The 21,104-nt window shown below is 39.6% G+C and overlaps 4 protein-coding genes and 2 non-coding genes across 10 annotated transcripts; 2 read left to right on the plus strand and 4 right to left on the minus strand.

The window, feature by feature from the left end:
* The first annotated feature begins 3,975 nt into the window (after positions 1–3,975).
* Positions 3,976–7,366, plus strand: LOC112176947 (pentatricopeptide repeat-containing protein At2g29760, chloroplastic). The gene has a single exon (XM_024315089.2). The coding sequence runs from the start codon at positions 4,140–4,142 to the stop codon at positions 5,931–5,933; it is 1,794 nt and encodes a 597-aa protein (XP_024170857.1). The 5' UTR covers positions 3,976–4,139; the 3' UTR covers positions 5,934–7,366.
* Positions 7,367–8,155: 789 nt separating this feature from the next.
* Positions 8,156–9,180, minus strand: LOC112180458. The gene is made up of 2 exons (XM_024319024.2): positions 9,020–9,180; positions 8,156–8,921 (listed from the first exon to the last, which is right to left on the minus strand). The coding sequence occupies exons 1-2, from the start codon at positions 9,035–9,037 to the stop codon at positions 8,388–8,390; spliced, it is 552 nt and encodes a 183-aa protein (XP_024174792.1). The 5' UTR covers positions 9,038–9,180; the 3' UTR covers positions 8,156–8,387.
* LOC112180457 (pentatricopeptide repeat-containing protein At5g61800) lies at positions 8,785–11,153 on the minus strand. 2 transcript variants are annotated; one of them, XM_040511970.1, is made up of 2 exons: positions 9,264–11,153; positions 8,785–8,921 (listed from the first exon to the last, which is right to left on the minus strand). In XM_040511970.1, exon 1 carries the CDS (start codon positions 10,929–10,931, stop codon positions 9,345–9,347), a length of 1,587 nt encoding a protein of 528 aa, XP_040367904.1. In that variant the 5' UTR covers positions 10,932–11,153; the 3' UTR covers positions 8,785–8,921; positions 9,264–9,344. The 2 variants fall into 2 exon arrangements, with proteins under 2 accessions (XP_040367904.1, XP_024174791.1); XM_024319023.2 differs by lacking the exon at positions 8,785–8,921 and adding an exon at positions 9,024–9,162.
* TRNAS-AGA lies at positions 11,057–11,138 on the minus strand. Its single transcript has one exon. It is a non-coding gene; the product is annotated as a tRNA-Ser (tRNA).
* Positions 11,154–11,238: 85 nt separating the features above from the next.
* Positions 11,239–11,320, plus strand: TRNAS-AGA. The gene has a single exon. It is a non-coding gene; the product is annotated as a tRNA-Ser (tRNA).
* A 4,420-nt stretch (positions 11,321–15,740) lies between these two features.
* On the minus strand, positions 15,741–19,951 carry LOC112175919 (calcium-dependent mitochondrial ATP-magnesium/phosphate carrier protein 2). Of its 4 annotated transcripts, none has more exons than XR_005803404.1 (6): positions 19,074–19,951; positions 17,727–18,515; positions 17,507–17,597; positions 17,022–17,342; positions 16,575–16,758; positions 15,741–16,276 (listed from the first exon to the last, which is right to left on the minus strand). XR_005803404.1 is itself a non-coding variant. In XM_024313656.2 (4 exons), exons 1-4 carry the CDS (start codon positions 19,486–19,488, stop codon positions 17,153–17,155), a joined length of 1,485 nt encoding a protein of 494 aa, XP_024169424.1. In that variant the 5' UTR covers positions 19,489–19,951; the 3' UTR covers positions 16,813–17,152. The 4 variants fall into 4 exon arrangements, 2 of the variants coding, with proteins under 2 accessions (XP_024169424.1, XP_024169425.1); XR_005803403.1 differs by lacking the exon at positions 16,575–16,758 and adding an exon at positions 16,793–16,917; XM_024313656.2 differs by lacking the exons at positions 15,741–16,276; positions 16,575–16,758 and having other exon boundaries at positions 16,813–17,342.
* Positions 19,952–21,104: the final 1,153 nt, after the last annotated feature.

Raw genomic sequence — 21,104 nt, forward strand, 5'->3', positions numbered from 1 at the left:
CGCATCGCCACATCTAGTCATGCGCTGAGCATTACAACTCTAAACCAAGCTGGAGTTAAGTTCAAATTGGGATCAACGAGAAATTTGTCTGGCCTACGGTTTACAAATGGAATTCTTGAAATTCCAAAAGTAACGATTTCTCATCGTATGAAGTAGTTTAGTAATTGGTGTGACACATCTCTATTGAATGAATGATATTCTTAAATGAATGAAGATTGTTTGTTTGAATTTCTTACTTCAAATTCCATCGCCTATTTCTTGCAGAAGTTTCTTCTTATTAGTTTCCAAAACAATATCTTTTTCATTTTTAATATTTTGATTTGTTTCAAACTTTTTTAACTTATTACACATTTCATATTCTAAATAGATACAACTAAAAATTGGAAATTGAAAATAATAAAATTTTAATCGATGGAGTTCTAGCTTTCATAATTTCAAAAGTTCTTAAATTTTTTTAAAAAGTCTCATCCAAATGCAACCTATATGTTGATGTAGGACTTGAATGATGACTAAAGGATGTAGCTACAACCTGCTCGGTATTAGTTTGTTTGTTTGTTTTTTGGCAAGTTTACAATATCACTAGTGTTTGTATGAGAAGTAAGCAAACTTTTACCAGCTTATAATACTATGTTTTGTTTTCCTTCAGTTATAGTATGTCAGTGTAAGATTGGAATATTGGCTATTGGATGGAACTGTTGAGACCTCAATTTTAGTTATGTTTGACATTTTATTTTGTTTCTTTTGACAAAGGTGATATTGGTGCATATTGCTCATTTTAGACATATAAGCTTTTGAATTATAGCTAAACTTTTCAAAGATCGAGTTGATTCTATGATCATTAGTACTAAACTAGACCGGCATAAAGTACGTCTATGAGAAGAGGTTGTTCCAGCTTATGTTTGTTAAATCGGCCTTTACAAGTATCACAGCGTTCAACCTCTACTGAGTTTATTTGGTATGCTCGGTTCCTCCATTTGCTTTATTAAGCTCCATATATTTGTAATAGGGATATTATCTATCCTCTTCCATTACTTCGATTTCACTAATGTTTCCTCATTGTGATTCACATATGCAATAAGTTTTAGTGTTTATTATCTCAAGTTTGTATTTTTTCGATAATAAAATTCTGAAAATTCTATACACACACTTTTTTATAAATAAGGGTTTAGGGATACTCATAAATACTTTTTCATAAACAAAGTCATATTTCAATTTTCAAGGCTAGATTAAATGATCAAAAATGATAATCATATTATAAGAAATATAGGTGCGATACTGAACTTGGAAACACGCGCTACCTTGTTTTTCTTTTTTGCATGAAGTCATGAACAACCCCGTAGACACTTTTATATTTTTTTTTTCCGCATTGATGGAACTCTACAACCTCTTCTCTACATTCGATATTTTATACTTAGAAATTTGATACTTAAAACCGTACAAATACCATAAGGATTTGGATCCTCTAAAGTTAGTAACTGTGAATTTACGTAAATTTCATAAAATCTACACCACCTAGTTATTTTAACGGTATAGATTAGACCACATTGATTAAATAAGATAGTCAGCTTTAAAAGATAAAGTTCAAAGTTAAAACTTGACGGAACTACTCATACTGCTGTTACTTATTGTTCTATCTGCACTTCATATGTAGCTTTATCTTGTCATCGTATACATATGAGCCGGCTAAGTTTTTCTTCTTCAATTCCTCATATGTGATGAAACCTAGATCTGATTTGCGATAACCAAGTCCTTATGTGAGAAACCTTTATTCACCAAATTTTAAATATGGAGTAACATAGATCTGATATGCAGTAACCAGGTGAAGTTTTGACCTACTAATCTCAAATTCAGTATTCTTAAATCTTAAATTGAATTAAAGTCCAAAAAGTACATAATCTGCCTCTTCTTTTCAATCCATGGAAGCCCACGTACATAATCTTATTTAATCAATGTGGTCTAATCTAAACCGTTAAAGTAACTAGATAGTGTAGATTTTATGAAATTTACGTAAATTTGTATCCGTACTTTAGAGGTTTCATATCTGGAGCAACCAGCACTATGTCTAGATGCTTACCAAAGCCATCGAATTGGGGATGCACGATCTCGGCGAAAACTTTCTAGACTTTCCAATCTTTTACCCTCCCTTTGAAGTTCATTTTTAAGACTAATCAAGTGCTTGTGAAAATGCTTGCTAATGATTAGTTGACTTTGGTCAATTCTCTGACTACATGCTGCATGTGCCAGGTTTGATATTCATGGCAAGGGTTGCTATTGGGAAGCAGGTTTGCTTTGGATGTGTTTTGGGTTCGTCTTTGATTCACATGTATGCAAGCTGTGGTCGAATGGATGATGCTCAAGTTGTTTTGGGTTATACGTTGATACCGTGCCCGGTATAGGAAATAATTTTCGGGACGGGCCTTGATTTTTTTGAAGATGGTACTGACGGTACCGAAACCGATTGGGATCGGATAGAACCCGGGCCCATTTCGGGATTAAACCTCATTTCAATCTGCAACCAATTTTCCAGATTTTCAGAATGCAAAATCTGGATTTCTAGGCTACTAGTTCTAGCTATTCTAGCACCAAAACCTGCAAATTTGACCCATTCAATTCTGCATGGAACAAATCATCAATTAAACAATCTTTTCAATCACAAAGAAGAATGAAGAATGACAAAGAATCTGCAGAGGCGGAGGAAGAGCTCGGCCGCACATAGAAGAGGGAAGACGGTGTGCTTGTTGACATCAGCTATGCCGGTGGACTGAAGGAAGTAAAGGGTGGGGTGGAGGAGGCGGTGCTTGACGCAGGAGGCGAGCAACCTGGGTCGATGAGGAGGCTGAACTTGGGGATGGAGAAGCCCATGGAGGTGCTTGTTGAGTGTAGTGATGCTGGCAGTGTAGTGAGATGGTGGTCGAAAATCGAAAAGGGATGAGGAACAGTGGCATCGCAGCCATGGTTGTCGCGTGCGGAGGCCGGAAGCTGTGGTTGTCGGTGATTCTTCTTGGTGTAGGATCGGATTTGTGCTGTGGTTCGATTGGTGGCGGCAGTGGAGTGTGGTGGTAGCTGGAAATGGTGATTCAGGTCTAGCCTCTGAGTGTGTTGAATTGGGGATTTAGGGATCTAGCCTCTAACTCTCTGAGTGTGTGTTGAATCAGGTGTTTCAAGCTTATGTAAAACCATGTATATTACACTCAGCCATGTAGTAGAAGTAACAAAAAAATATAGTTTATTTATTAAATTCGGGACGGGTCGGACCTGATCGGTATGTGTTGGGCGGGTACCGATCACGGGCCGTTTCTTCGAAACGGTACGGGACAGGCCTAAACAGTATTTTTTTATATTTTCAATCCCGTCCCGTCCCGACACTTTTCTGGCCGGTATCAGCCTTTCGGTTTTGGGTGCCCAGCCCTATTCAAGGAGCTTCAAGGTGGAGGAAACATACACAAGGAGAGATCAAGGAGAGGAACTTTGGTGGTTCACTTGGATCGGATTAAAATCACGCTCCAAGAGTGAGTAGAACATAAACTACCTCTTTGTTCTTCCTTACTATGCATGCTATGTTTATATACATATCACAATAAGCCAAGATCATGGGTTAAAGAAATGGATTTTATGTTTAGTTAGTAGTTTAATTGTTAAACTAATAAAGTTGCATTTTCGCTCGTCTCACATTTTTCAGGAAGGTAATAAAGTTGCAGACTTGTTGGCAAACTATGATACTACTTCCACAGCCTTGGTTTGGTGGGATTTAACTCCTCCATTCATACTATCATCATATACCCGTCAGATTTCCTTGTCCCTCACAATCCCTTAAAAACTGTCTATTAGGTAAGCAGGCCATATACTTTGTATATTCAAAAACTAGGAGAAAATACAATTTTTTTGATTCCGTGAAAGCGAAATTTCATACTCGCAACTTCTAACATTGTGAAAAAAATTTCCGTTAAATTAAATAGGTGGTGGATGGAAAAGGATAAAAAAAAAAGGGTTTTTTGTTGAAACTTATGAGGACAGAAAATTTGGCCGCCAACTTAGTAGTAAATTAGTAGGCATGAGAAGTCCATATCATAGGAGGCCTCCAACAATCATCCATATAGTTTCAATCTTGGCTACTTCAATTCCTATGTTACAAACTTACAATGCGAATCCCAACAACAAAATCAAAATGGCTAACTCTGTTACAAAATTGCACACCAGAGAAGCCCAACCAGTTCAACCAAATCATATCCCACGCCATTGTTTCCGGCGTGTTAGCAAACCACCCATTCATATCAAGCCAAATCCTACTCCACTCACTCCCTCACGGCCTCGACTTTTCCCGCGCTGTTTTCTCTCAAATCCAAAACCCAAATGTCTTCGCCTGCAACTTCATCTTCAAAGCCTACTCCAACAGCCCAACCCCTCGAGAAACCCTCTCGCTGTACAACCTCGTGCGACGTCGTTTCACACACGTCTTGCCGGACAAGTATTCCTTTCCTTTTCTGTTCAAGGCCTGCGGTCGGGTTCAGCTCACTCGTAAAGGCCAAGAGCTTCACGCTTTGAGTTTCGCTCTCGGGGTTGATGGGGATGTTTTCGTTCAAAATGGGCTTATTTCTATGTACTCTGCGTGTGGGGAGCTTCAATCTGCGTCCAAAGTCTTTGAATTGATTCCGGTTTTCGTTCGGGACGTGGTGTCATGGAACAGCATTGTTAGTGGGTGTTTACAGAGTCATCGGAATTGGAACGCACTCCAGGTGTTTGTGAAAATGCTCGCGGATGGTTCTGCCAGGCCTGATGCGGTGGCTTTCGTCAATGCTCTGAATGCTTGTGCAAGGCTTGGTTCTGTTGATTTGGGGAGGAAGATTCATGGGTTGGTGTTGAGAAATGGATTTGATCTGGATGTGTTCTTGGGTTCGTCTTTGGTTGATATGTATGCAAAGTGCGGTGACATGGATGGTGCTCGAAAAGTTTTTGATAGAATGGGGAGAAGGAATGTGGTGTCTTGGACTTGTATGATTGCTGGTTATGTGCAGTCACATTGGTTCAAGGAAGCGATTGAGTTGTTCAGGGAGATGCAGTTGGATGGAGTTAAAGCAGACTCGGCATTGGTTGCTTGTGTTGTATCTGCGTGTGGGAATGCGGGTGCATTGGATCATGGAAGGTGGGTGCATAGCTACTGCGAGAGAAGTGGCATTGAGATGAACCTCTCGGTGAAGAATGCTTTGATCGACATGTATTCAAAGTGCGGCGACTTTGAAAAGGCTCTCGAAATTTTTTGTGACATGACTATAAGAGATGTTGTTACATGGACTGCCATGATTATTGGTCTTGCTATGAATGGGGAATCTGATAGAGCACTAGAAATGTTTTCAGAAATGGAAGGGACAGGTTATGTTAGGCCAAATGAGGTCACATTCCTGGGGGTATTGTCTGCGTGCAGTCATGGAGGGTTTGTAAACAAGGGTTTGGGCTATTTGGAAGCCATGTCTGAAACATATAAGCTTACTCCTCGTGTTGATCACTATGGCTGTGTGATCGATCTTCTTGGTCGCGCTAATCTGTTGAATGAAGCTGCAAGGTTCATTAGTGCTATGCCTATTCAACCTGACGTGGTTATATGGCGGTCTCTGCTTTTTGCTTGTAGGACATATCAGAACTTAGAGCTGGCAGAGTTTGTTGCAAGAAAGATTGAGGAATTGGAACCAAGAAAGGCCGAGTCGAGTGTTTTGTTATCCCATCTATATGCTTCAGCATCAAGGTGGCTTGATGTGAACAAGACGAGGAAAGGGATGCCTCTTCAGGGAATCCAGAAGAAGCCTGGTTGCTCTCTCATAGAAGTAGATGGTCTTGTTCATGAATTCACTGTTGCTGATTGTTCGCATTGTGAAAGAATCTCTATATACGAGACACTTGGAGCAATTAATAGAGTTATACAATCTGAAAGATATTCTTAGAAAAGCTTAGATTCTGCAGTAAGCTTTGTTGAACTGTGCAGTGAGCAAACTATTTCCAAACAACGTGAGAGAGAATTGGATCAGTTACATCGGAATCTTGTTCATCTCAAACGAATCAATAGTTCAAAGCCAAGTCATTAGAGAAGTGTGGTCAACTGATATCCAATCATTTTTCCAAACACATAAGCCAATGCTTTTCAAAGAGCAGTCATCAAAGAAGAAACTTTGCGGTGAGTACTAGTCTGCATCTCCTTCTATAAATTCAGAAACTTTGAAGAAACTAATAACAAATTCTCATCAAAAGAAGCTAGCTAAACAGCCAAAGCTAATGGGACAGCAGGCATGAACGCCTTATTCTTCCCCTCGGGCTAAAATATCCCAAACTCTAATTTGAAAAACAACACAATAATTATTAAAGCAATAGCAAAATTCAAGAGGCTGTCCACCTCCGTTATAGCAAAATTCATGAGGCTGTCCACCTCCGTTTGCCCAAAACTCCATGTTCCACTATCGTCTATCCCAGAAAAGTAGCAGCGCAGTGTTTGTTCCCAGAAAGGCTGCCAGCATCTTGCAGAGAGCCTTGTTGGGCTCTCTGGCTCAGCTTCAACTTCCACGTTTGGCGGCATAGGGTATTGGCACGAGGGACAAAAGTGATGCATCTCAAGCCACAGGCTAATGCAATGTCCATGATAAAGATGTGAGCAGGGCAAGCGAGTAATCATGGGGTGATAATCATCAGCCTGGCCCTCAACAACACCATTGGGATCAAAGGTCTGCTCGCAAACAAGGCATGACGTCTTTCTAAGAGTAGCTTCCAAACTATCAAGTCTCAGTTGCTCCAAACCCTCAGTGGATATAGTCAGAGGAACAGACTTGAAGCGGAGAAGCACAAACGTCAAAGACACAGTAATGGGCCTTCCGGGAACGGCCACTTGAAACAGCCGAAATATTTTTTCAAAAATAGGTCCCTGCTCATATTCTGCTACACCAAAGCTTGAAAGCTTGTAACCCAGGATCCCTGCATTCCAAGGCCTTTTACATAATCGCTTGAAATCAGAGAGATGGATTGGAAAATCTTCATCAGCTACCAGCTTTGGTTCACCATAGATAATGGTTGTTGGAGTCTCCATCCAGCAGGCTCCAATCTCCTCGGAGACTCTGAATCTGATTATCGTGTCCAAGTTGTTAAGCATTTCAACGCTTCTGGGTTCACCTTCCGCTTGGAACACATCGTGGCGTAAGAATCGGGCCTCGTTGGCCATGACTGAAGAACTGCGCAGTAGTTATATAATATAGTTAACTAGGCTAAAGGAACTAGGAAATCGTCTTTCTACAACTTTGTCTGTAATGGCTGGTTGGTACGTAACTACGTACGAAAGGGTTTCGAGCGAGAGCGTATGAGAAAGTGCAGGGACTAAGCTTTATATAGAGAGTTTGAACATTCTCCCAATAAAGGAAAATATTTAGGTCCAAATTCCTATTGTAATTGCATATCTTATTAGGTGAACTTATAATAAAGTCATAATAGATTCCTACTCTATTTAGACCGTAAATAAAATATCTAGAATTAAAGTCTTAAGATTCTCCAATTACTTACTCTGTGTAAATTGGTAAATTATTATTAAGTTAACTTTTTTATTTTTATTTTTTATTATTAAGTTAACTTATAATAAAGTCATATTAGATTCATACTCTATTTACACCGTAAATAAAATATCTCAAATTAAAATATCAAGATTATCCAATTATTCTGCGTAAATCAGTAAAATGTAAACTAATAATAAAATCCATTTCAATGTTAAAATGTAATAATAAAATCCATTTGAATGTTAAGTTCCTTTTAGTCTTACAACATAATCAATGTAATTAATCAATGTAAACCTAGTTCTATGTATCATTTTCTAAGGGCTTGCAGTGCAATAGAACTTGTTTGGAATCAGGATGAGCATATAATCTTCAGTTTCATCCACTGGTTATTTATCAGCAGCAAATAACTATGGATTGCTTCCTGATTAGGATCGGAAGGACGGAAGCAAGAGAGAAGCCAAGAAAGAATAAACCACTTGCATTGAGCTATGAGAACAAAGGTGGCTGTTGCCAATTTTATTGCAACAAAGTGCCCTTGATGAAATTTTTCTGGCGCAGCTCCGTTTTGAGGGATGCAAAGCTGTACTTATTACTGGATTTCCCAGCAATGCGTGACAATTGAACATTGTGATTTTCACCATGTATTAAACAGCGTTGCTTTATTTTATAGGAAGTTATATACACATTTAAAAGAGTTGCTGTAACCAAACCACCACTAACATACAAATGGAGCAACTTCCCCTATTCCTCCATTGTGCAAAAATGAAAAGGGTATTCACTAGAGAACCATACAAGCCAAAAGAACAAGATCAGAAATTGTTAAAACAGAAGTGAAAAAGAAACAACAAAACTGAGCTTGTAATTCCATTAGGCAGCTGCTGCTTTAGTATCTTCTTCCACGACCTTTTTCGGATCTACCCCAAGTCTCGCACGGAGTCGAGGATCTAGTCCCTCGGCGACCACTTTAGGATCTACTCCGGCCTCTTTGAGAGTCACAGCACGTGGCCGCTGAGCATAAACATCTCCATGAGTAGGATCAGATGTTATGGGATTGTCAAACTCATGAACATGAGCCACCTTCCTGAAAAAGGATTTGTTAAAAAACTTATCAGCGTCCTCCACCACACGGTCGGGCTCCACCACCTCCGGCAGCATCTCCCGCCGCTCCTTCTTCACAAAGACTTGGGGGTTGTGGAAGAGCTGTTGCTTGGCAGTGTGGAGTCCCAGCCCCACTGAAAGTGCTATCATCCCAACAGCTACATACACGGGCACGAAATCTCCCCTTGGCTTCTTACTGCTCTGTTGCTCGGCGAAATTAGCAGTTGGGGCATACGCTTTCATCTTTGGTAAGGTTGAGGTTGCATACCCTCTTAACCCACTCAACAATCGTTGCCACTGATTCTGCATCATTTCATAAACATGATAAGTAACTGAGAACCCAAAAATGAAGAACAAGAGTTGTGTAATAAGAATCGAAAATCCGAAAAGAACCCACATACCATTGATCTAAAAGCCATGACCTTCAGCAGAGTGATCGAAATTAGAAACAGAGTATTCAAGAGTGAAGGTTGGATCAGTATATCACACACTTGCACAAAGTGATTCTTATCTTGCTTCCAACTGCTATTGGATGATGGTATTACTTATAAGACGGGCAAGAAAGACAACAGTTAGTGAAGCAGGTAGAGAGTTCTGGGGCCACGTATCACTGTTTAGAACCCAAGGGGACAGATGTCGTAGTACCTGAAGTGTCGAGTGTCACTAGAACCCTCCGGAAGAAACACGTCATCATCACGAGGAATAACTTATCTAACTCCTTAAACCCTAGCATGATTCAAATTGATGTTTCCAAAGTCCATCCAGTACCAAATATATTGCTTCTGTTCGAGGATGGAAGCTATCCCCTGCAAGAAACTCATGGGTGACTCCATTCAACCTAATCAAACTACAACCAGAGTTCTTCTTGACCCTCTTGTTAGAACTTATGGACTTTCTGGTTTTTACCACATCATCCCATTTCTCCGCATTGGCATAAACGCTAGCCATGATTGAATATACACCACCATCTTCAGGGTCCAACTCCATCACATGCTCTGCTGCTTTCTTTGCACCCTCAACATCACCATGTATTTTGCAACCTCCAAGTAAACCACCCCACACAAACACATCGCCCCCCATTGGCATCTTCTCTATCATCTCCATTGCTTCCTTGATCAACCCAGCTCTACCAAGCAGATCAGCCATGCACCCATAATGCTTGAGCTCTCTGGGGACCCCATAAACTAATTCCATTTCATCGAAAAGCTTTCGGGCTTCATCTACTCTACCTCCATGGCTGCAACCCACTAAAACCCCTAAGAAGCTAACCCCATCAGGTTTAACTCCAGCCTCTATCATTCTGGAGAAGTACTCCAGTGAGAGATGGGCGTGGCCGTGCATTGCAAGCCCAACAAGCATGGCATTCCAAGTGAACACATTCTTATCATAGCTCGACTCGAAAATCTTAATGGCAGTCTCGATGCACCCGCATTTCGCATACAGGTCCACCAATGCTGTCAAAAAGAATGAACTTAGTCTAATCCTGTTCCGTTTGATGTAGTCATGAATACTTCTCCCTCGCTCCAAATCACCCAGCTGAGAACAAGCAGAGAGAGCAGAGACCAAGCAGATATCATCAGGCCTAATGTTCGACTCAATCATCTCACCAAACAGCTCAATCGCTTCCTCGCACCGATTCGTCTGTGCATACCCAGCTAAAATAGTCCCCCACGAAACAGAGTCCCGGTCTGCCATCTCATCAAACACTTGCCGTGCTCTACAAATATCACCTCCCTTAACAAAAGCGTCAAGCATCGCATTATACGAGACCACATCCCAGTGGGAACTTTCGTCGAACACATTGCGTGCATGGTCCAGATGCTGGCAAGCTGAGTAGACATGAATGAGGGTGTTGGTGACAAACGAGTGGGAAGCGAAACCGAACTTGAGGGCTTGAGAATGAAGGGTCTGGGTGATTGAAAATGAAGAAGAGCCAAGCTGGGCGCAGGCCTTGAGGGCGAAAGGGAAGGTGTGGAAGTCTGGGGGGAGCGAAAAGCGGCGCATGGAAGCGAAGAGATGGAGGGCAGGGAGGGGAGAGGAGAGGAGGGTGTGAGCTCTGATGATGTTGTTGAAGCAGAAAGTAGATGGGTTTGGGATGAGATTGAAGAGAGAGACGGCATAGCTGAGTGAGGTGGTGGTACAAGGTGCAGGGGAAGAGGGTTTGATTAGAGAGATGAAGGTGTGGAGGAGGTTGGGTAGGATTTTGTGATGGGGTATAGTGAGAGTGCCATTGGTGATGGTATGAGCATGGAGTTGGAGGAGTTGAATGGGGGTTTTGCAGTGTTTGATTAGGGTGATGAGATTGGAGATCATTCACTTGGTTTTGCTCTGGTTCTGGTTCTTTCAGGGTGCAAGAAAGAGGGAGAAGTAAAAATGGGGGTGAAACTGTAAAAGTAAAGATTAGTGATATTGTGATTGGGCTGGGCAAAATTAAAAAGCGTGGACGGCAGGATTCGAACCTGCGCGGGCAGAGCCCACATGATTTCTAGTCATGCCCGATAACCACTCCGGCACGTCCACCGATTTAACAATTTAGAGAGAAAGTAATTAAATCTTCTAAAACTTAAACAGAGTTTGTTTCGTAGAAATAGGATGTTCTCTGCTTAGGAGTCAAGCGTGGGTGGACGTGCCGGAGTGGTTATCGGGCATGACTAGAAATCATGTGGGCTCTGCCCGCGCAGGTTCGAATCCTGCCGTCCACGCTTTTATTCAATTTTTTATTATTTTTTTTATCAAAGATAATTTTTATTGGAGTTAAAGTGGCCTACTTAAAAACCATGCTTGATCAGAACAAATAAAAAAGATTACCACCCCCCTTATCTCTTCAAGCCAAAGTGAACCTGCCTCCAACAACGAGCTTATTTTGCCATATTACTTTCTTCCAACAAACAAAGTTAAATTCTAAAGTGTCATAAAAAAAAGTCAAATTCTAAAGCCAAAAATCAAATGTCATAAAAAATTCCATCCTCCACATTGAGGTCTAACTTTTCCTTGCTCACCGCTGGTGCCCATGCTTTTTATATTTATATTATTTCTTTTTCTTATTCTCAAGCCAGCTAATTGATAGTTGAAGATATATTTAAAATTTTAAAATAACTAAATAATTGAATGAAGTATATGTGATATTTTTGCGATGAATATATTTCTGGGCACCTAGTTCTTTAAGAATAGGTTCCACCCCTTCCAGCATTGCATACGGCACAATGCACAAGAGATTAAAGTGACTTGACCTAAAAGTAATCCACGCTTCAAAGTCTAGTTCATCCCTATAGCTTATCATTAGGTCTCTCTAAACTATAAAAGAGTACCCTTTGGTTTATTGTTAATCTGTTTAGTTGGGCTAGAACAGTCTTTTCCACATCTGGTTGCCACCCCCACTATTTGATTAGTGGCTTTGGCCACATAGATTCTCACAAGCATTTGTATTGTGGTGACAAGTGGACGGTGCAAATCCTACCCCATAAAGAACAAGACGAAATCTGCTTCCAGATTCTTCTCTTGGACTCTCTAGTCTCCTCTATCTTTGTTTTCAATACCGCTTTAACCACTTTTCCTTCATTAGTTTATCATTTTAATCCACTAATTAGTTTAGTTTTAATAACTATTTTCCTCATCTTTTCCCCACATGGCATGACCACATGAGACTCCATCTCTCTCTTTTAGCAGGACTAATGTTGTGATTAGTGTAAAGCAGAGGAATTAAGAAATAAGAAATATTCTTAGCAAAAAAGAGATGAGCACTTACCCAATAAGGGAATAATGCTTAGGGGGACCATTATGAAAAATGTGATTCGTTTTTTGCTGATCTGTTTGCTTCTGCCTTCTTTGAAAACCCAGGATGTGAATGTGTTTATATAAGCACTTTAACTTGGGAGCAATAGGTAAGAACACACTCTCAATTAATGCCATTGTGATCCTCTCATCAACTAAAGAAGCTCACCCTCTCTATCTCTGTTGGCAAAGATGTGGAGGAAAAAGAGGAAGAAGATGATGATGGCTTTGAGTAGAGCAACTTCTACAAGCTAGGTGTATTCCACCCTCTTCCGCCCTTGATGGGGGTTGCGAAGGGGCAAACGGCAAGTCAATGAGGCAAAGGGAAGGCAACGCCTTTCTTCCGGGTTTGTTACTTTACATATCAAACTCTTTCTGTTATTGTAGATGTTAAGTATGCAGTGCAACTCTATTTTCCATGTTGGAATGGTATATGGCTCGAATTCTTTCCAATTGGGTTAGAAAGGCGTTGATATGGTGAAGCAAAATGTGTGTTTTATTGTTCCAATTTAGTTTCTAGCCTTTCTGAATATGTCTTCAAGGCCAATTGGGAAGAGTAACAACAGTTTTAAGTGTTTGTTTGAAAATTTGAATAAACTACAGTTTGTTTTGATTGAGTTTGCATTTTGTTTTTCTTTTGCATTTCATTCCACCGAGGTGTGTAATGAACAGAATTTCTAGTACAGTGTATGCTGGTGCAGGTAATAATTCACAATACCAAATGCATCTTTTAATTAAGTATTCTAAGTGTATGACTACAACTGTGCAATAACACAATACATTTCATATTATTTCAGATCATATATATATATATATATATATATTCTTTTTTTTTAGAATGACAGATCATATATTTCAAATTCACAAATTCTCGAGGATAATTCATATAGTTTATTAGATTTTTTCAATTTCCTCCACCATCTCCCTAAACATGATTAGTAAATAGTAACATTAATAAACCAGGTGAACCGAATTAACCTAAACTAAAACCCTTAACCCTGATGTACATGATTTGGTTCCACAACATGCAAAATACGGCTTCTTGGATGGTTTGATGGGATCCGAAAAACGAACAGTCGAAGTAAGAGAAGAAGGAAGATGAGAAGGATAAGAAGACTAAGAAGAAGGAGGATGAGGAGGCAGCAGCAAAGAAAGAGGCAGTGGAGGAGGAGGAGGAGGAGGATTCAAAGCTTACAACATTTTAATTTCTTCTAATATCTCAAAATGTAAAATAATACATATTGCTAAGAATATTTTCTTTGGTCGTCATGCTGCACACACCTCGCTTTAAATCTAACACAAGTCATAAATCTCTCATTATTTCCATGTTATGTGACAATTTCAAAGATATGTGTGCGATTAATTTAAATAAAATTTTGATGAGTATCAAAATTTTTTGACCGAGAGTAATTTTGATGACCCCAAAATCTTTTGACCAACTCTAAGTTTTATTTTGGGGCTCATTGATCACAATTACTCTATGTTAAAAGTTTATTGTAATTAATTACAAACATATTTTTGATATAATCGCATGATGTTTGATAGCATGAACTAATTTGATATGGTCACACATATTTTTGATATGGTCAGATGAATTTTGTTTGGGAAAGTAATTTTGATGTTCGATTCAATGGGTTCATGATTTTGTCGCTAGTCGGAAATTGGTTTTGTTTGTTTTAATTAATGACATTTGTCAGTCTCTTGCCAATATAAACGACATCTTCTATAATTTATTTGAATAGGACATCAATTGCATTTTCTTTTGTTTGAACAAACCTAATAATTTCCCTTGTAGTTCATTGTATCGTTCTATTGGCCGGGATACTGTAGTCTTAACAAATCAAAATATGTAAGTTGTTGAAATCGTATTACATGTTAAAATGAAGCATTACCAATTGCAATGACTTCACTGCGTTCTCAGCATGCGATATAAGAGTCAAATCAAAGTGTATAGTGGGCTACACTCAAAACTTGCATGGAGTTGGTTTCTTCTGCCATTACGTAACGAGCGACTGTTTCCAGGAATAATACAAAAAGGTAAATCATAGGGAATAAAAGAAACCGTTTTGCCAGAATCCATTACTCTTAGTCTAACAAGCACAAAGAGGAAATGTAACGAGATGATACCCTTGCCACCAAATTTGTAATGCATGTGCTGTAATTTTGTTTCTCAACATTACGTCATATAAAGCAACTTCTACAAGCTAGGTCGACTTCTACGAGAATCTCACTCAATCCATCTCTGTGGAAAAGATGTGGAGGAAAAAGAGGAAGAAGATGATGAAGGCTTTGAGTATAGCAACTTCTACAAGCTAGCTAGCTAGGTCAGTTTCACCACCCTCTTCCGCCCTTGATGGGATTGCGAAGGGGCTAACAGCAAGTCAATGAGGCAAAGGGAAGGCAACACCTTTCTTCCGGTTTTGTTACTTCACATGTCAAACTCTTTCTGTACTAGTAGTAGATGTTAAGCAAGCAATGCAACTTTATTTTCCATGCTTGAATGTTTTCGAATCTCTTGATGGCTCGAATTCTTTCCAATTGGGTTAGAAAGGAGATGATATCGTCGAGCGAGATGTGTACCTTGTTATCCAAGTTACTTTCTAGCCTTTGATGGAGATCTCTTCAAGGCAAAATGGGAACAGCAGTGACAAGAATTTAGGCTTATTTAAAGATTGAATAAACTGCAGTTTGTTGGGTTTGTATTTCGCTTTTTGTCATTAATCTGTTATCTATTCCTACTGAGTTGAAGCTTTAACAAGAATCTTGTTTGTTAGAAGTTGAAACTTTGATGAATCCATAGATTAATATATTCATAGGCGAATCATTTTGTTATAACGAAAATCAAATACAAGTATCTGAAAATCAAAATGATTATTTAGTGATTGAATCAACAACTCTCCAAGAGTCCATGATTGTCACTATTTTCTTTAAAATAAAATTCGCAAGCTATAAATCACAAAACAAGCAATCGAGTTGGAAGCTGTGCTTCATATCACAAGCAAACCTCTAACAAACTTGAACTAACAAAAGCAGCCGGGCGTGATATTACCTTGAAATTTTTCGAGCTAGATATACAGATAAAAGCATCTCTTCTCGATTTATTATGGTCTTTGGCTTCAGACCAAAAAAAAAGTTATGTTCTTTGATCACTATCTTAGTCATTCTACTCATAATTAGTAACCTCTTCTATCAATCCCACTAAACATGATTAGTTTACATGAATAAAACTCCAATTATCTAATAGTTAAAGTCTGGTAATGAAAGGGTTGGAATTAGAAATAATACAATTCTTCTCCTTATTACCTTTAAATATGACTAAATTACATTAATTTGCTACAAAACTACAAAAGCTATTTGTAATTCATGAACAGATTGTTTGGTAGATATTATATTTCATGTTAAATGAAGTACTAGCAATTAATTGAAATAACTGCAATTCCACTAGCAAAATCTCATATTTGCTCCACTCTCTCCTTTCTTCATTTCATTGATGGCTGCATCAGCCTTTCTGGTACTTGTCGTCTCCGTCACCGTCATAGCTTTTCTCCAGAATAATGGCGCGAACGTAATCACCATTATTGTCGCTTGTCGCCACCGTCACCAACAACACCACTTACTCGCTGCTGAGGGAGGAGTTCACATCGTCGTACGACCCTCTCGATATCTGGCGGCGTAGAGTGACCACCGTCGACGACTTATGCAGGTTGGCGCTTCTCTCCGTCTTCGTAGAGCCTTCTGCTACTAATTCAACCGTCGAGAGTTACCCGCCAACAATGGTTCCACCTTTCGTGATATACTGATAAAAGCAAGTCTTTCTCAGTCTATTCAGCTTTTTAGCCCACTATCCGAGAGATACTAATTCATACTTGGTTTCCTCCACTATCTCACTAAACATGATTAGTATTTAGTAACATGAATAATTAAAACTCCAATTATCTAATAGTAGTCTGGTAATGAACAGTTGAAATTAGAGACTATACAATTCTTCTTCTCACCTTTAAATATGAAAAAAATCACATTAATTTTTGACACAAGCTATTCGTAATTCATGAATATATATTATTATTCATAATTCATGAATATATATTGTGATTGTTTGGTAGATATCGTATTTCATTTGGTGTGTTTTAGCCACGCACAATATTAGTCAAAGAAAAACATATGCTATAGGGTGGTACACTTAACTTGAATGCAATGAGTCATCTTTGCGTGCCACTACTCAGTGACAGTCATAACTCCCATGATGCATGGATTTATGTGCTCTCTCATCCGATATGGATTTATTGGCAGAATGCAACTCCAGAAATAACACAGAAAAGTAAATCAAAGGAAAAAAAGAGAACTTTTTGCCTGAATCTTTTTCTGTAGCCTAACAAGCACAAAGATAAAATGTAAGTTGATACCTTTGCCACAAAATATGAAATGTGCTGTAACTTTGTTTCTCAACATTAAGTTATATAAAATCCGAGGAAAAATCTTTCCAACTACAAAATTGAAAATCTGTGCCCCATATCCTGAAGGGGGATACCTGTCATATGACAACCATATCACCTACTTAATTAGTAACTCATTTTCCTTATCATCATCATCAACAAGAATGCAATTTCTAACTACAGGACCTGAGTAGTTTACCAGCAAGTCTGACTACAAGATCTATGTAGTCTCATAATCAGTTATCCCATTCTTATTATCACCATCAACACGAATGCAATTTCTAACTACAAGATCTGTGTAGTTACCATCAGGTATGACTACCGCATCCACTATAGATCTAGTCTCTTCTTCATGGCTTCATATACCATATATGTAATGCTTGCAGCTGGCACAACCTTCAGAAGATTTGGAAACAACCCCTTGTAGAAACCTCTATATCCTTCACGCTGAAGCGTTCTCCAGAATACATCAGACATTCCTCTATAAGCTTCTGCTGAGTTAGAACGTTGAGCTTGCATTCTGGAAAGCATAGAATATATTAAGCACAAGAGCAACTTACCAGTTGTAGTAAAACTCAAGTGAATTAAAAAAAAAAATGGCATTGTTTAATGGGAACTCCTCAATGCAAATCTAAGTGATGATAAGTAACAAAAGTAGCAGAAGACTTCGGTCATAAATTGTACCTGGTGCGAATAACCTGCAAGGGATAAACACATGTTGCTCCAAGAGCTCCAGAGACTGTCCCACATCCCAATTGGATGAGAGGGCCAGGATCTGCACAAAAGTGAAAAACTTAGAAAGCAATACACTACATGAAATACAAACAGGAAAACAAGTAAAGGAGTGAAAATATACCAAACAGTTGCCAGAAAAGAAAAGAAAAAAAAAGAGAGAGAATCCTACCACTATTATCATGAAGAAAATATGTCTTTGACATATCTTTTAAGGTCTCATAGGCAGCCAGGTCAATGCCAGCATAGGGGACAATCCCAAGAAGAGATGGTAGTAGTCCTTTATAGAAGGCCCGTGGTCCCTCATGAGTCAAAATTTCCTTGGTCAGTATCCCCAATTTAGGACCCTTTCCAGCTTCTGAAGCACAAGTCTGTAACCGAGTCTTCACAAGATCCAGTGGGTATATAGCAGTTTGTGCCACGGCACCTGCCATACCACCAGCCAAAAGTCTACCCGCGGTACCAATATCATCCTTGTTCTCCCCCATAGTTTCTCCAATAACATTTTTTAACAATTCATACGTATAGAACTTGATGGCACTTTCAGGTGCCACCTTCACAACATTTATTCCATTACCTCGGAAAAACCCCAAAAATCCATCTTCCTTAAATATCTTCCTTATTGCAGGCACAACAGATGCACGTGATGTCTGAACTTGCAAAACCACCTTCAACCGATCAAGAGGAGCAGTAGCAGTACGAGAAGCAGCTCCTGCTATAGCCCCTGCAATAAAGTATCTACTCCTATGAACATGCTTACTGATACCTTCTGGAATAACAGCCTGTTCTCCAATGTCCACAAGGCATACCCTTTCCCAGTGATGATATATGTTCTCAATAGTTGCTTCATGCGGATAAAGCAGCAGAAAATCTCTCCATTCCTCAAAAGTTATAATTCCATTGTTATCCTTGTCAACATGCTCCACAAAATGAGCAAGTTCCTCATCATCCATTTCAATCCCTACAAAATACAAACTGCCAGGGCTTATAAAATGGACAAATAAAAAATCTGCCTACTTGAAGACTATGAAAAAGGAAATGCTCCCACTTTTTAGTTCTCTTCCCCCTTGCAAACCAATTCTCAAAGCCATATTACAATGTTAGCCCTATGTTTTCATCAAGAGCAGTGTCTACCATCAAGGACAAAATATTCCCTACAGGAAGTTAGTGTGATGGCTGGTCTAAAATTTGAGAACAGTACCAATGTACCTTACAAGAAGTAAAAGTTAAGAGAAAGTGAAAGATACTACTAGCATCATCCAAACTGATCAGCTACTAGCACTACTCTATTAGCATTTCAATTTAAGAATCCAAAAAAAGAGCCATTTCTATCCAATACAATCTTAAACATGATACGCACACCATAACCTCTACGCTTCAACCAGAACAGCATTCTACGAAAACATAGTCGAGCCGTCATTGTCGAAATTAGAAACTATCACAGCATATTTAGACATGCACAAGCTACTAACCAACATAGCAACATAGAAACAAACAAGCAATGCACTTATGGGCATACCAGCCTTGACGAGCGCCTCCCAGAGCTCCTCCGGCAGAATGCAGCCATTGTGCTCCACATCAATGGCCTGGAAAATGCGGTACAGCTCCAGCTCCTTGTCATCCATATACTGTCGAAACTCGTGGTAATTGACCCTTCCATCCCTATCAGCATCACAAACCTTGAGCAAATCCTTTGCGTACTTATACTCGGGCGGAATCTGAAGCGCCGAGAGCCCGGCCTCGATCTGAGCATAGTCCAAGTAACCCAGATTGGCAGAGTCGAAGAAATTGAAGAGGCTCCGAATCCTGAGCTCCCTCTCCTCCTTGGTCTCGCGCAGAGCTAGAAGAACGTGATCCATGCTGATGGGCCCGGACTTCTTGACGGGGTTGCAGCAGCCGTCGGCGGCGGCGCGGGGGTTGGTGTCTGCCGTCATGGGAAAGCCGACATGGTCCGCGGCCGGCTTTGCCCCTGAAATAAAAATAAAAAACCCCCAATTCGTCGCAAATGGGGGAGCTGGGAATTGGATCAAATTGGGGAAGGAATGCGATTCTGATTCCTGGTTTTGGGGATCGAAATCAGAGAGGCGTAATCCACCACCATTCGCCGGAGATGGGAATTACGGGAAAAGATTGGAGCTTTGGGGACAGAGGGGATTGAATTGGAATGGGTTTGATTTAATCATGGGATTGAGATACATATAAGTGCCAAATGGGCATATCGAGGAGGAGGAGGAAGGAGAAGGTGAAGAAATGAAATATGATAAATGGGGGAGATATCGGGAAGAAGGATCCGTCTGTGGAAGGGGATATTCTTCGTTTTGGTTATTCCATAAAAGCTTTTGTGTGGCTTGGCCCAAATTGTCCAAACGCGTTTGGTGCTTCCACGTTTTGTGTTTTCTCCAAGTTCTCTTCTTTTTTTTTCCTTTTCTTGTTCTTGTTCATGATTTATTATTTCCCCTCTAATTTGGGTTTCCTTTTTCTCTGATGATGGTTCACATTGCAGTTTGGACCCCCCAAATGTAAGGTTTAGGGTTTTCCTTCAAGTGTTGATAATATCCACCATATTATGTATAAGTGTTGATGCAACATTTTATAGGAGGACATTGAATTTTTGTACCATGTATCGAGTAATTTTAAGAAATAATTTAGTAGAAACAACCAGACAATTGTACTCTAATTTACTGACTTCCGATGAAAAAAATTTATGGTTGAAAATAGTCCGATATTGTATTGGAGGTAGTCGTTACATCTATACCTTATTCGATTTTTTTCTTACTACTAAACTAGAGTCTACTTAGTTGCCGATGTGAATTAAAAAAGTGGGCTAGGACCATCTCTAGTTTTGATGAGCTAATGTAGCCTCTCGAATAAATTTCAGACTTTTAAAAATTGTTATTATTTCTTTTCAAAAAAAATCAAATAATGAGGGTTACAATTTTGTTTCCCTTATCAAGTGGGCACGTAGCCTCAATGAATGCCGCATGCCACCAACCTCTGGACCCTAAAATCAATTTTTGGAGTAACACTATAGAGATTGGGTTCCGGGCATTATGGGCAAGTCATTAAGACTAGATCAAGTGATCAACAAATTGTAGATAAGCAAAAAGGCGTTAAATTCAAGGTTTTCAAACTGAAACAAAAATTACGACGGCGATGGGGAACAGCGCCGTTGAGCAGCACCTCAAATTGGACTCAAAGGTGGATCACATGGAGATGGAAAACTGGAAAAGTCTAGCCCTTGTTGGTCCAATGAAGAAGTCTGAGTCCTTGAGAAAATTCCATGTTGACCAAAGTTGAAACATTCTTGGCCAACGGTGGAATCGACTATGGAAAAAGCACATGGACTATCTATTTTATCACATTGTACCTGGCTATGTCTCGACAACCCAAACGACAAGGGATCCAGATACTATTGACCGGGGTAGGAAATTCATTCAAATCTTGCCAAAACTGAAGTTGCACCATCTTGACTTCATGAGTACATCTAGACTGGGCACAGAGAAGGTGGGTTGTGCACCATACATGGGATCAACAAGGTACGTGGGTACTG

The sequence above is a fragment of the Rosa chinensis genome, chromosome 7 (genome assembly GCF_002994745.2).
Source record: "Rosa chinensis cultivar Old Blush chromosome 7, RchiOBHm-V2, whole genome shotgun sequence".
Lineage (NCBI taxonomy): Eukaryota > Viridiplantae > Streptophyta > Magnoliopsida > Rosales > Rosaceae > Rosa > Rosa chinensis.